At 43.5% G+C, this 12310-nt stretch overlaps 1 protein-coding gene across 1 annotated transcript in view; it reads left to right on the forward strand.

Moving 5' to 3' along the window:
• ulk4 (unc-51 like kinase 4) overlaps window positions 1-12310 on the forward strand; it is a 381891-nt gene that overhangs the window by 102137 nt on the left and 267444 nt on the right. Inside the window, exons 18-19 of the mRNA XM_078229306.1 lie at window positions 2003-2110; window positions 9209-9292. Coding sequence (XP_078085432.1) covers window positions 2003-2110; window positions 9209-9292 — 192 coding nt within the window. The remainder of the gene's footprint in view (window positions 1-2002; window positions 2111-9208; window positions 9293-12310) is intronic.

Raw genomic sequence — 12310 nt, forward strand, 5'->3', positions numbered from 1 at the left:
ATGTGACAGGATCAAGCTAAAAGACTTCTAAAAATGCAAGCAAAAATGAGAATGCAACGGACTGGGGGAGCTATAAAAAGAAACAGAGATACAAATAAAGTAAGAAAGACAAAAAGGAATATTAAAAATGTTGGAAAGTTAGCTAAGCTAACAGCAAGAGATTCTTTAGAAGTGTACTCAGAGGAAGAAAATGATAAATGAGAGTTTGCACTCATTAAAGACAGATGCAGAGAACACAATATTGGACAATAAAGAAGATGCTGGCTTATTAAATTGGTACTTTGCATTCATTCACACAGTGATGAAAAATGAAAAAATATCAATGATGCAAAGGAACTTAAAAATCCACCAAACAGAAGTGGATTTAATGGAATAATCAGGAGGAATATAGTGAGATTTAAGATGGACAAATTTACAGGATCTAAAGATTTCCAACTCAGAGCAGGGGCAGATTTACATTTTGTGGGACCCCACGCTCATTCATTTCTGGTCACTCCCCATTGTTGTCGCCCCCCCCCCACCATGATGTCACACCCCTCATAACATCACCCACCCTCACCCCACAGAACGCAAAGGCGCAAGCCACAGAAATACACAAATTAATCACTGCTTGACTGCTTTAGTGCTTTTTGACTTGTAAAACCAGGCCTGTATGAATAATTGCTGACTTGAAATCCATGCTTACCACTTGTCAGAATGACGGTATAGATGGTCAATATTATGATGTGAGTCTTGAGGCAAGCAAACATAGAACTTGCTGATGAGCAAAGAGATGGAAAAATCAGCTGATGACATCACTGTAGCACAGGCCAGTGCAGGACAGAATAAGCCAGTTCAATGCAGGAGCAAATACTCCAATCAATAAAAGCAAATTACTGTGGATGCTGGAATCTGAAACCAAAAGAGAAAATGCTGGAAAATCTCAGCAGGTCTGGCAGCATCTGTAAGGAGAGAAAAGAGCTGACGTTTCGAGTCCAGATGACCCTTTGTCAGCTTTGACAAAGGGTCATCTGGACTCGAAACGTCAGCTCTTTTCTCTCTTCACAGATGCTGCCAGACCTGCTGAGATGTTCCAGCATTTTCTCTTTTGACTCCAATCAATAAGATGCATACGCTGCCATTCAGCATATTTCAGTCTCATTCAGTTTCAAAAGTTAACTCTCTTACATCCTCTCACACAATCAAAGAAGTTATTGCCATAAATTCACGTGAGTGGAGTGTCCAGTGAGTCCAAGTACAATATCAGTGGCTCTGTCTGCAGGATTCCATTCTTTGTCCTCAAGAGACTTTTTGAAATCCAGTCTTGAGAGTGACGGTGTTTAGAACAATCGGTATGTGATCAGTTTTAACCATTGTATCAGACCAGCAATGGTCCATTTTGAAAATCAGAATTTAAACAAATGAATATGGAAAACGGACAGATTTTTCAGATGCAAAAGGAGGCCACTGAGTCTGCATCGACTCTCTGACAGTGCATCCCACCCACGCCCTATTCCCCCTAAGACCACGTATTTACCCCACTAATCTCCCTAACCTACACAGCTTGGGTGACTAAGGGGCAATTTAACATGGGCAATCCACCTAACATACAGATCTTTGGACTGTGGGAGGAAACCGGAGCACCCGGAGGAAACTTACGCAGACACAGAGAATGTGCAAACTCCACACAGACACCTGAGGCTGGAATTGAACCCGGGTCCCTGGCACTATGAGGCAGCAGTGCTGACCACTGTGCCACCATGTTGCCCACTCATTTGTATTTGCTGTTAGATGCAAGTCCTTTTCAGTGGGAAAAAAAAGAATTGATAGAAAATTCTCACTAAATTGCTTCAAATGTACAAGTTATCTGCAATTCCTCAGACTTGACATTCCTCATCTTAAAGAAATTTAAACAAAAAAAAGGATGCATAGTCATACAAAATGTACTACTGCAAATACTCTCTCTAGTATCCTGCCATAAAATATAACCTATGCAGCTAATCTTCCTTTCTTTCCACTTCAGGCGGTCACAGTATTGACAGAACTGACACGAGAGAACTTCAGAAACACAAAACTGAAACATTGCCTGATACCTGCACTCGGAGAGCTCCTGTACCTTGTGGCCAACCAGGTAGGAGACAGAGATTATGAAAATTTGTACATTCCTCATACTGCAACAGAATTCTTTAGGGCTAAATCTGATGTAGATGATAATTGATTGGGGGAAAAGAATAAGAAAAGGAGGTTGGATGCTGTGAATTGAACCATTACATCATCTTATGTAAGGATGAAATATAGGGGTGAATTTTACAGGGGGCTGGGTTTGTCGGCACAGCTGACCAGAAAGTTGGCAGCCCTGCAGTGGTAATATGCTGGGATTGGTCTTAATCATTTGATAGTGGGATTTCTGTCCCTCAGGGACAGGAAGTCCCGTCCTAGAGAGCCATTGGCCAATCTGGTTCCGTGCTAGAAGAGACTAGTGGCCACTGCTGGGATTACAGACAGTGCCTGAATAGGAGGTGCCTCCTGGATTTGAAGGTAAATCTAGGTTTTTTGATCGGACAGGGATTAGCAACGAGAGGGTTTGGGTGAGGGTTCGTGTTTTAGAGGTCAGAGGAGAGGCACAAAGTGGAGGAAGTACCATTTTGAGGGTTGAGTAGCCTCTGATTGGCACAGGGGATCTCCCAAAGGAGGTAACTCCTAACCTCTTCCTTCTCGACAGCAGTTGTGCTGTGTTCAACCCCCCGAGGCCGTTGTGTCATCTAATTCGATTTTTGCTGATCTGTCTCCTCATTCTATTTACCCATCTTTCTTCCATTTCCTTTGTTTCTTTCCCAACAAAAATCTATCAAGATCAGTTTTGAAAGGTTCAGTTGACCTAGCTTTAACTTTTAGTAAATAGAGTTGTAGCTTTACATTACACCTGATGGAATGTTCTTCTTCAGGAGGTATTCAAGGGTGGCACATTGGTTAGCACTCCTGCCTCACAGCGTCAAGGACCTGGGTTCAGTTCCGGCCTTGGGTGGAGTTTGCATGTTCTCCCCATGTCTGCATGAGTTTTTTCCTGCAATCCAAAGATGTGCAGGTTAGTTGGATTGGTCATGCTAAACTGCCCCTTAGTGTCCCAGGATGTGTAGGTTAGGGGGATTTGTGGGGTAAATACGTGGGATTATGGGAAGGGGCAAGGGTGAGATGTTTTGTGGGAGAGTAGATGAAATTTCGATGGGCTGAAACAGCTTCCTTCTGCACCGTCGGGATTCTACGATTATATTGACTTGAAGGCATTTTATTTGTACCACACAATTCTTAGTATTTCAGACCTATGGTTTGAAAAGTTTGTTCAAGTATATTCTGAAAGGGACAGAAATCAATAAAAATCTGACTGTAATGAGGTTTATAAACAAGTTAGAACAGATTGCAAATTATGCCATGATTCCAATGACATGCACTAGAGTTGGTAATGTTATAATCCAGGTCAGAAACTCCAAGGCATTTTATGAAGTCAACCTAGACTATAAGTTTTGCACTTTGAATTTGGCACGGGTAAGCATAAGATGTTTCACTCCAGGTATGATTCAAGTGACCCACTAGGGAGCTTTTATCAAACAAAGTTTATTTAAGAATACAGTTAACATATCAGCAATAACTTTTACCAATTACAAACATGAAAAAACATGATATTGTATAAACCTTAACAGCTAAGAATGCTGTTCAAACACAAATATTCTTACAAACAAAAACACCCCCCATTCTAGATTTAGCACAGAAAGCAAGTATGCTCACGTGATGCTGGGTTTTGTAGCTTTCAAACCCTTGCTGTGGTTTACTGCTTTGAATGTTGAGTTGATCAGACTGAGGTCTTCTGACCCTGGAACTTTCAGCACACTTGAAGAGACAGAGGCACTCCTTGCCTCTAGTTACTAGCTAGCCAGCTACCAAGAGTCAAACCTCCAATGCCAGAGAGAGAGACCGAAACACACTGCCTGCAGCCTGGAATCCCAACAGCCTCTGCCTAGCCAGCAGCTAGCAGAATTTCAATACCAGGGAGAGAGACAGAAGCACTGTTTTCAGTCTGAAGTCCAAACAGTTTGTAACTAGCCAAACTGAAAGTAACTCTTGGATTTCCCTGGGAAGGAACCACCTGACCTTGACCTGTCAATCAGTCTCTCCCCAACAATTCAAAAGGGTCATAAACTCTAGGACATTGCGTTCGCTCCAAATTAAAAATAAACACAAGGCCCATCCCACAACTTTAATAGCACTAAAAGAACATCTGCTCAGGCACCTCAGTGCCACAATGACAAAAAAAGGGCCGCTTTTAACTGCAGAGAGCATGCTTAAAATACCTTTCTTAAAGACACAGTAGTGTTACACTAAAATCTCTCAATTCTTTCAACTTGATACCTCTTTGGGTGTAAAACATCATCATTGATGTGCTCCGAGACATTGCTTAGACCCAGGCTGGCTTTATCATAGAGTTTCCCATTTCCAATATTTTGTGAGACTTTGATCAGAATTTATTTGCATCTGGAGCTTATGTGAATGTGTGAAGAATATTAGATTTCATTGCCACAGTTCCAGTCTTCCTCATCTTTGAATGTAGTCCAGGCCCCAAATTCATTTGGGGATGGGAATTCCAGGTTCGGGTCCTGCCTGTCATTTTTAAAGGGCTCCCAAGTTAACTCGTCTAAAATCTGGGCCCTAGTATAAGACCTGAGGACAATTCTATGCTTGATTCTTGAATGTTGAAAAACAACACTGCTTAGAAATTACCATCCCTGTAAAGGTAAATACTGGCGGTAATTCAGGGAGGTGAGTGTATAAAATTGGAAATGTAGCTTAGGCCACCTCCCCTGATCAGTTATGCACCCTATATTACCAGCAATGCAATGAGTGTTCTATAACCTGCTGTGCATTATACATCTGTCTCTGTAATTAAAGCTATTAATACCATCATAATTGTCAGTGGATATAAAGAATGAACTGAACCATATTTATGAACCTCCACGCATAACTTGGAAGTTGCAGTGGAACCAAAACCTCTTGTGGCTTTGATTCCCAGGAAATGGGAAGGATGTTCTGTGTACACCACATGATGGGAATTGCATTCGGTGCTCCCTTGGAACTTGGGTTGAGTAAAGATGAGAAGGAGTAGGAATAGACTGCCAGATATGGAGAATGGCACTTAGGGCATGTGATCCATACCCAGCATTACACTATCTAATTCATGTCCTAGAAGAACCATGAGACTGTGACCAAACTACAATTTCCAACGTAAAATCTTCCCAAAGAGAATATGCAAACCAGACGGTATTGCCAATGATCCACAAGGTCACCATAGTCCTACTGTGACCACCACAACAGAATGATGAATGCCAATGCTGGGTTCCCCATGGGGTCTCGCAACACTTTATTTTACAGCAGCAATCTGTTCCAGGTTTATTTGAATGGAAGGATAAATGAAAGGTGAAAACTACACTTTTCAAAGAGAACTGAGGGACTGCTGTGTGCTCTGTTTCACGGAGCCATGGCTCACTCCTGCTTCACCGGACTGTGCCTTACAATCGGAGGGCTTCTCAATCCACCAAATGGACCGTACAATGGCCTCAGGCAAGGCTAGGGGAGGTGGGGTCTGCTTCCTAATCAACACCTCGTGGTGCCTAGATGTCGCAACACTATAATGACCACATGAGGAGGGGTTGAATGGCTCCCCTCTTTTTCCACTCCTTGTTTGACTGCACCAGTGTTTTAAAAAATGATGGCCAGAATTCTCCTCAAAAAATTTGAAGTGTCGAATTCGCGTGAAAACTGGAGTAAACCATGTTTTTATTTTTCAGTAGGAGTTCAGAGAAGAATTGGGCATTGACAGTTTGCCCCTTGGGCAGTGCCAGGAGGCACAGGCTGGCACTGCCAAGGTGCCATTGCCCAGGGGCACTCCCCCCACCACCCGACCCGCTGGGGGGCCCCGATTGAGTCCCCCATCACTCCAGTGTGGTTGGGCCGCTAATTCCCCGTTAGTGGGGTACGACTGTAATCCCCACTAGAGTGAACTACTCTGGTGGGGGGTTGGGGAGGTGCTAGTGGGCCCGGAGACTTCAGTCCCGGGCCCGCTAATTACATTTAAATTACATTAAAACAACCATTTAAATGGTCTTTGCACCTCCCTGCTGATTTCCGGCGTGGATGTGATGTCGCCAGAAATCTGGCACTGGGTAACGCTATCGGGGGGGAACGCACACGCAAACCCGTTGAATCAGCCGATGCGAGAATCTCCCGACACTCGTTGTGTTTGCCAATTCAGCGTGTGTTTAGCTGTTTACATGCTGTGGTATAACAGACACGTATGAAAAGGTTTCTTTGAATTTTAAAAAAATGATGGAGGATAGTTTTATTTGTACTTAACCCAGCCTAGGTAAAATAACAAAAACACTCCAACTTTCTCACACACACAAACAGATTACAGAGTGGGAAAACAATTCAGCGTCCAGTAAAATTAAAAGGGAATATGACTCTTGAAGGCTGGTGGCTTGATTGGCCTCAGGCTGAACAGGATGTCCCGCTCCATCCAGTGTGGAGACGATTCAAAGATGTAGGCAGATGGTTTATCTGAGCTTCTGGAGACAGCAGCACCAAGCTGAGTTATTTTTAAAATCTCTGTCTACAGCACCTGGATAGCGAAAATTAGCAGACAGGTTTCAAAACTTGCAAGTTGGATAGAGAGAGAGAGAGAGGGAGAAGGCGAGAGAGGGAACCCGCTCAGAGTTCAGCTCTGACAGAGGGTCATCCAGACTTGAAATGTTGGCTCTATCTCTCTCCACAGATGTTGTAAGACCTGCTGAAATTTTCCAGCATTTTCTGACTTTCTGATTGACCATTCTGATCATAGTCTCATCCCTTCAGCATCTCAGTTGCTTACCTTGGTCTTCAGAAAAACAAATTGCTTAAACAGATTTTAAAAATTGGCTTGTCACATGAACCTCTCTCTCCAACAGTCCAGTGACCCAAATATGCTCATGGCAAGTGTACTCCAATTGTAACTTGATTAAGTCATGGTTGGGAATTTCCCTATCATCCGAGGCCCCATTGTCCAGTGGTTATGTCTAATGCTTTGTCTCCACACAGTTGAGTACCCATGTGATTGGACGCTTTGCTGGTTAGATGGGAGGTGACCCCATTCATACTCTCACAAGGCAATTGTTCCTGGTGTGGCTTTGTGGACAGCTTGGCCCGGATCAGGAGTGCAGAGTCGAGAAAATCTCTGGCTTCAAAAACCTGACACAGGGAAAAATTGTCCCAGAAATTCAAATTTTTGGTCCGGGGAGACTGGTGAAAATGGAGTTGTGGTGGACAACTCCAAAAAGAATTCAGAGGCTGCTGGGTGGAGAGGCGAGTTTGGTGAAAGGCCTGCCTCATTGCTCTGGTACTTTGTAAAAGATATCAAAAATGAATTTAAGAAAAAGACCTCACCCCCCTAACACACTCCCGATTCCCAATCCAAGCCACTTAGTGATGCCACCAACTTCCCATGACGCTCATACATTCCACCACCACCCTCCCACCATGGCCCTCATACCTGTCATGCCATGTATGACCCTCTACCCACTCCCCATGATCCTTTATAGCCTCTATGGCAACTTAGTGCCAACTCATGCCAACCCACGCCTTTACTCACCACCTTTTGCATTTACACTTACCATAACAACTCACCCATTATCCACCATGGGCAGTCCTCAAAACCAATACTTGAGATTAAATAAAATTCTTAAGTGTCTATTGATGAATTTGCCATTTAAACTCATGAACTTTCCATGATAAAATCCCTTTCACCTCATTTAGCTTCCTTTTATCCCTATGGAAACAAGTATTTGTATTCATAGTCCCACTTCAAAGAGTTTATAACCACTTGGAATGTCAATCAAACTGACCTGAAGGGCATCTCACTGTGATAATGATGGGTCATAAAACATGTCATGCCGTAATGATAACCCTCAGGCTTATGCCAGCAGACAGTGAAACGGCAAGCACTGACTTTTTTTTAACACTTCTGAGTTTTTCTTCGTATTTAAAGGGGAGGACATTGAAATGCCTTGGCAGCTTGACATACCTTTTGACAGTTCTCTTGACAATTCAAATGAGCTTCACAGTTCCAATGAGTTAATGTACTTTTTATACACATTCATGTCTACTTGTCAAAGTCAGATCTGACTGAGGCAGCTGTAGTCTGACATTTGCAGTCTCCTCTGTGAATCACAGATGTGCACATTTGATCCTGTCTCCATCACCCCCCCCGCCCCCCACCACAAATCCGCAAATGGCAAGGGCCAGTTTTGATGATGGGACGTCTGGGGATACAGACCTCCTCCACCATTTTCACTACGATGGAGAACCCCTCCATTTGCACAAAGACTCTGACAGTTGTCTCCATTTCAATTGTTTCGCAATGTATAGGGTACAGTGATACAAATGTGCAGCCATCTTTGTCTGTGATCCCAAGTCACTGGAAATCATAGAAATCATAGAAACCCTACAGTGCAGAAGGAGGCCATTCGGCCCATCGAGTCTGCACCGACCACAATCCCACCCAGGCCCTACCTCCACATATTTTACCCACTAATACCTCTAACCTACGCATCCCAGGACTCTAAGGAGCAATTTTTTTAACCTGGCCAATTAACCTAACCCGCACATCTTTGGACTGTGGGAGGAAACCGGAGCACCCGGAGGAAACCCACGCAGACACGAGGAGAATGTGCAAACTCCACACAGACAGTGACCCGAGCCGGGAATCGAACCCAGGACCCTGGAGCTGTGAAGCACCAGTGCTAACCACTGTGCTACCGTGCTGCCCTAACACTGTGCTACTGTGCCGCCCTATGGAATATGGCTTTAGTCTTTTTAAACAATTCAATTAGGCATTTCCAGTCAGTAAGTTGTTAAAAAAAACATTTTTGATATAAAGAATGGTCTCACAACACTACCATCTTCAACCTGCTAGAGTCATATATGTATTCTGGATGATGCAGATGGTATTTTCCCTTGCAGCCACTCTTGCTGTATTTTTGAGAGGAGGACACCTTGGAACATTGAATAACTGTAACTGAAGAACAAGATTGTGAATTATATTTGTATTTGGGGAATAAAAAATACTTTTTTCAAAGCATCTTTTAAAATCATCTACAGGCTAATTTACACTGACGTATCCTTGGTTGCTTCAATCATTTTGTAACAGGAGGAGAAACGACCGCACTCAAGAGACCACTGGGCCATCCCCTCCATTGCCTACACTGTGCTGATGAGATGCATTCGGGAAGGGGTAAGATTGTTTCTTGCCTCTAGAGAACTGAATAGCCGCAACAGTATCCTCCTTCATTATGCTTCAGACGTTGCATGCATGTTCCAGGCTTATATTTACACATGTGCAGTTTGTGTATATCATTTCCTAGATTAAAATTGCTCAGGGAAAGTCTCAGTCGCCATGTCCCAATGGTATCTTTCCTCTTTGTTTCCAGGATTTTTGTCTGGAAACATCAAGCTTTGACAAAATAGATACACAGATGTTGTTTTGAAAATCCCTCATTATGAGTATAGCTATTCCCACAGGGATTATGAATTTATCAAAATAATGGGAAGTTATCCTGAAAGCATAAGCACTTAGCTGGTACATTTGCTAAACTAACTTACCGGCGACGCATATAAATATTTAGAACAATCCTGTTTTTATGTGCCAAACTGTTGGTGTACCTAGTCACAACTTGATTGCAGCTTATTTAAATCCAAATTTTTATTTCCTATTTGCAGCAAGCTGCCAATCACTCACTTACCAGCTATTCTAGACTCTGCGCCTCATTGAGTTGGCAGCTGGATTCCAAATATAAATAGTTGAGAAATGGTTCAGCCCATTTTCACTGCACTTTATAGAAATAAGATATGTATCAATTCAAGTTCAACCCAAGTTAAGCTTCTGAATGATAACTATTTCCACTTAACTCGGCTACTTTGCAATATATAATCCTTTGCACGTTGACTTCTGTTTATCTTGATTGAAGTGAGTTTTTTTCGGGGGTGGAGCTGGGGTGCGGCTGAGGAGGAAGAGACATCCTCGGCAGCTTTCATTGATGCTTCTTTTTCCCGAGTTAATTAAGCAGTAACTGGCCTGGGTCCTGGCACTTCTACAGGCTGCGGAAACATTGATCCCAAAGGGACTATGATAACAAATCTCTAGTGGCTGCAAATTGAATTAGTGTGACAGTCTTATTGAGCTTATATAAAGTAGTGGGACAAACCTTGACCTTTTTTTTCTCTAGCAGTAATAAGTAGCCATCACTATCAGGCATCCAGAAGCCTCATCTCAGGGTCCTCTGATAAATATCAAGAAGTGCTGCACACCCTAAGGTGGAAGAGAAACAACGTGCAGGGGAATTGTAATTATAGCCAAACATCATATAGGAATACATTTTAATATTAATGCACATTGTTCCAGGAGTATCCTGATTTTAATTAAATATTACTGTATAATTAATCATTGACTATTTTCAATTTGCATTGTGGCAACTGATTTCTGATGGGTAATTTTGTCTGAAAGGAGGGAATAATTTACCGTCACCAATTATAGGTTCTCTTCACTGTCCCAGGGTATGGAGTCGATCATTTAGGACTGAGAGAAGGAGAAATTGCTTCACTCTGAGGGCTGTGAATCTTTGGAATTCTCTGCTGGCACAGTGGCTAGCACTGCTGCCTCACAGCGCCAGAGACCCAGGTTTGATTCCCGGCTTAGGTCACTGTCTGTGTGGAGTTTGCATGTTCTCCCTGTGTCTGTGTGGGTTTCCTCTAGGCGCTCCGTTTTGCTCCCACAGTCCGAAAGACGTGCTGGTTAGGTGCATTGACCCGAACAGGCGCTGGAGTGTGGCGACTAGGGGAATTTCACAGTAACTTCATTGTAAGCCTTACTTGTGACTAATAAATAAACTTTACTTACTTTTTTACCCCCAGAAGGTTATGAATGCTCCATTGTTGAATACATTTAAGGCTGGGATAGACAGATTTTTGGTCTTGCAAGGAATTGAGGGACATGGGGAGTGGGCAGTAAAATGAGTTGAGGCCCAAGATCAGCCATGATCGTATTGAATGGTGGTGTAGGCTCGACTGGCCATATGATCTTCTCCTGCTCCTAATTCTTTCATTCTTTAGTCATATTTCAGTTGCATTTAATGATGCCCAAGCATTCCTTTAGCTTATGAAGATAGTATCATTGTTCTAGTTAGTGATCAGAATACTAATCTGACATCCCCACAAACTATTAATTGGTTGGATTTAGACAGAACTCTGCAACTAACAGAGCTGGTTCCTTTCCCTTCTGTTCAAGTGCTCTCCTTAAGAAGTTGACTGAGGCAGCAGTATCACTGACTTGGTGTGAATGGACCAACTCTGCTCCAAAGCAAATAATATAGGAGAGTCACTGTGATGGGAACTCAGAATTTTATTAAAAAAAGAGCAAGGGGGGAATTTTCCGATCGTTCATGCCGGTGGGATTTTCTGGTCCTGCTGCAGTGAATGGAGATTTGGTTAAGCACCAAATTCTCTGTCCTCGCTTGCAGCGGCAGTGGGGTGTGAACAGCTGGTAAGATCATGCCCCAGAAGTTTGGCTTTTCTGTCTTGAGAGTGCTGCAGAACCTGCATAAGAAAGTATGAACATTTCTGTGCAGTAACATTCATCATACATTCACATTGGGCTGTAAATTCCTCAGAGTGGTAATCAGCATTGGATTACCACTCCATGCCCAGTTAGTTATGGTGATTTTCCCTCCGACCCTATCTCACTTGACCTTCCAATTCAGGCTGGGTGAGACCCGGACAGTGCAACGTGACCCCAGAGTCCAACATCGAAGTCCAGCTCAGTCAAAGTGAAGGAAGTCAGGTCCTCCCTTTTTATGGCACTCGCTGCGAAAGTCCTGATTAAATTCAAATGTTCTCGAGAGGCCAGAAAGAAGATAAGAGTGGGTAAGGTAAGTGGATTGAATTTGGGGGTGGGATCGAATGTCGAAGGTGTGGCATTGGAGATTGGAGGGATAGATCAAAGGTCAGGGGAGTTGGGCCTCAGAGGCGGGGTGGGGGCGGGGGTTCTGTGGAGGGATTGGCTGGGCATCGGGATGGGGCTGGGCAAGACCCAGAGAGATATTCAGTCGGGGAGGGGTGGGATATCGGGTGTTGGGAGTAGTTGGGTCAGTGGGGTAATTGAGGTGGTAGATGGTTCCGCAGTAGTTATTGGAGGGATCGACAGAGTAGTGGGGAGGGGGGCATTCTGGGGTAGTCGGGTCTGGGGTAGCTGGGGGTT

Source organism: Mustelus asterias, chromosome 2, assembly GCF_964213995.1.
Source record: "Mustelus asterias chromosome 2, sMusAst1.hap1.1, whole genome shotgun sequence".
Lineage (NCBI taxonomy): Eukaryota > Metazoa > Chordata > Chondrichthyes > Carcharhiniformes > Triakidae > Mustelus > Mustelus asterias.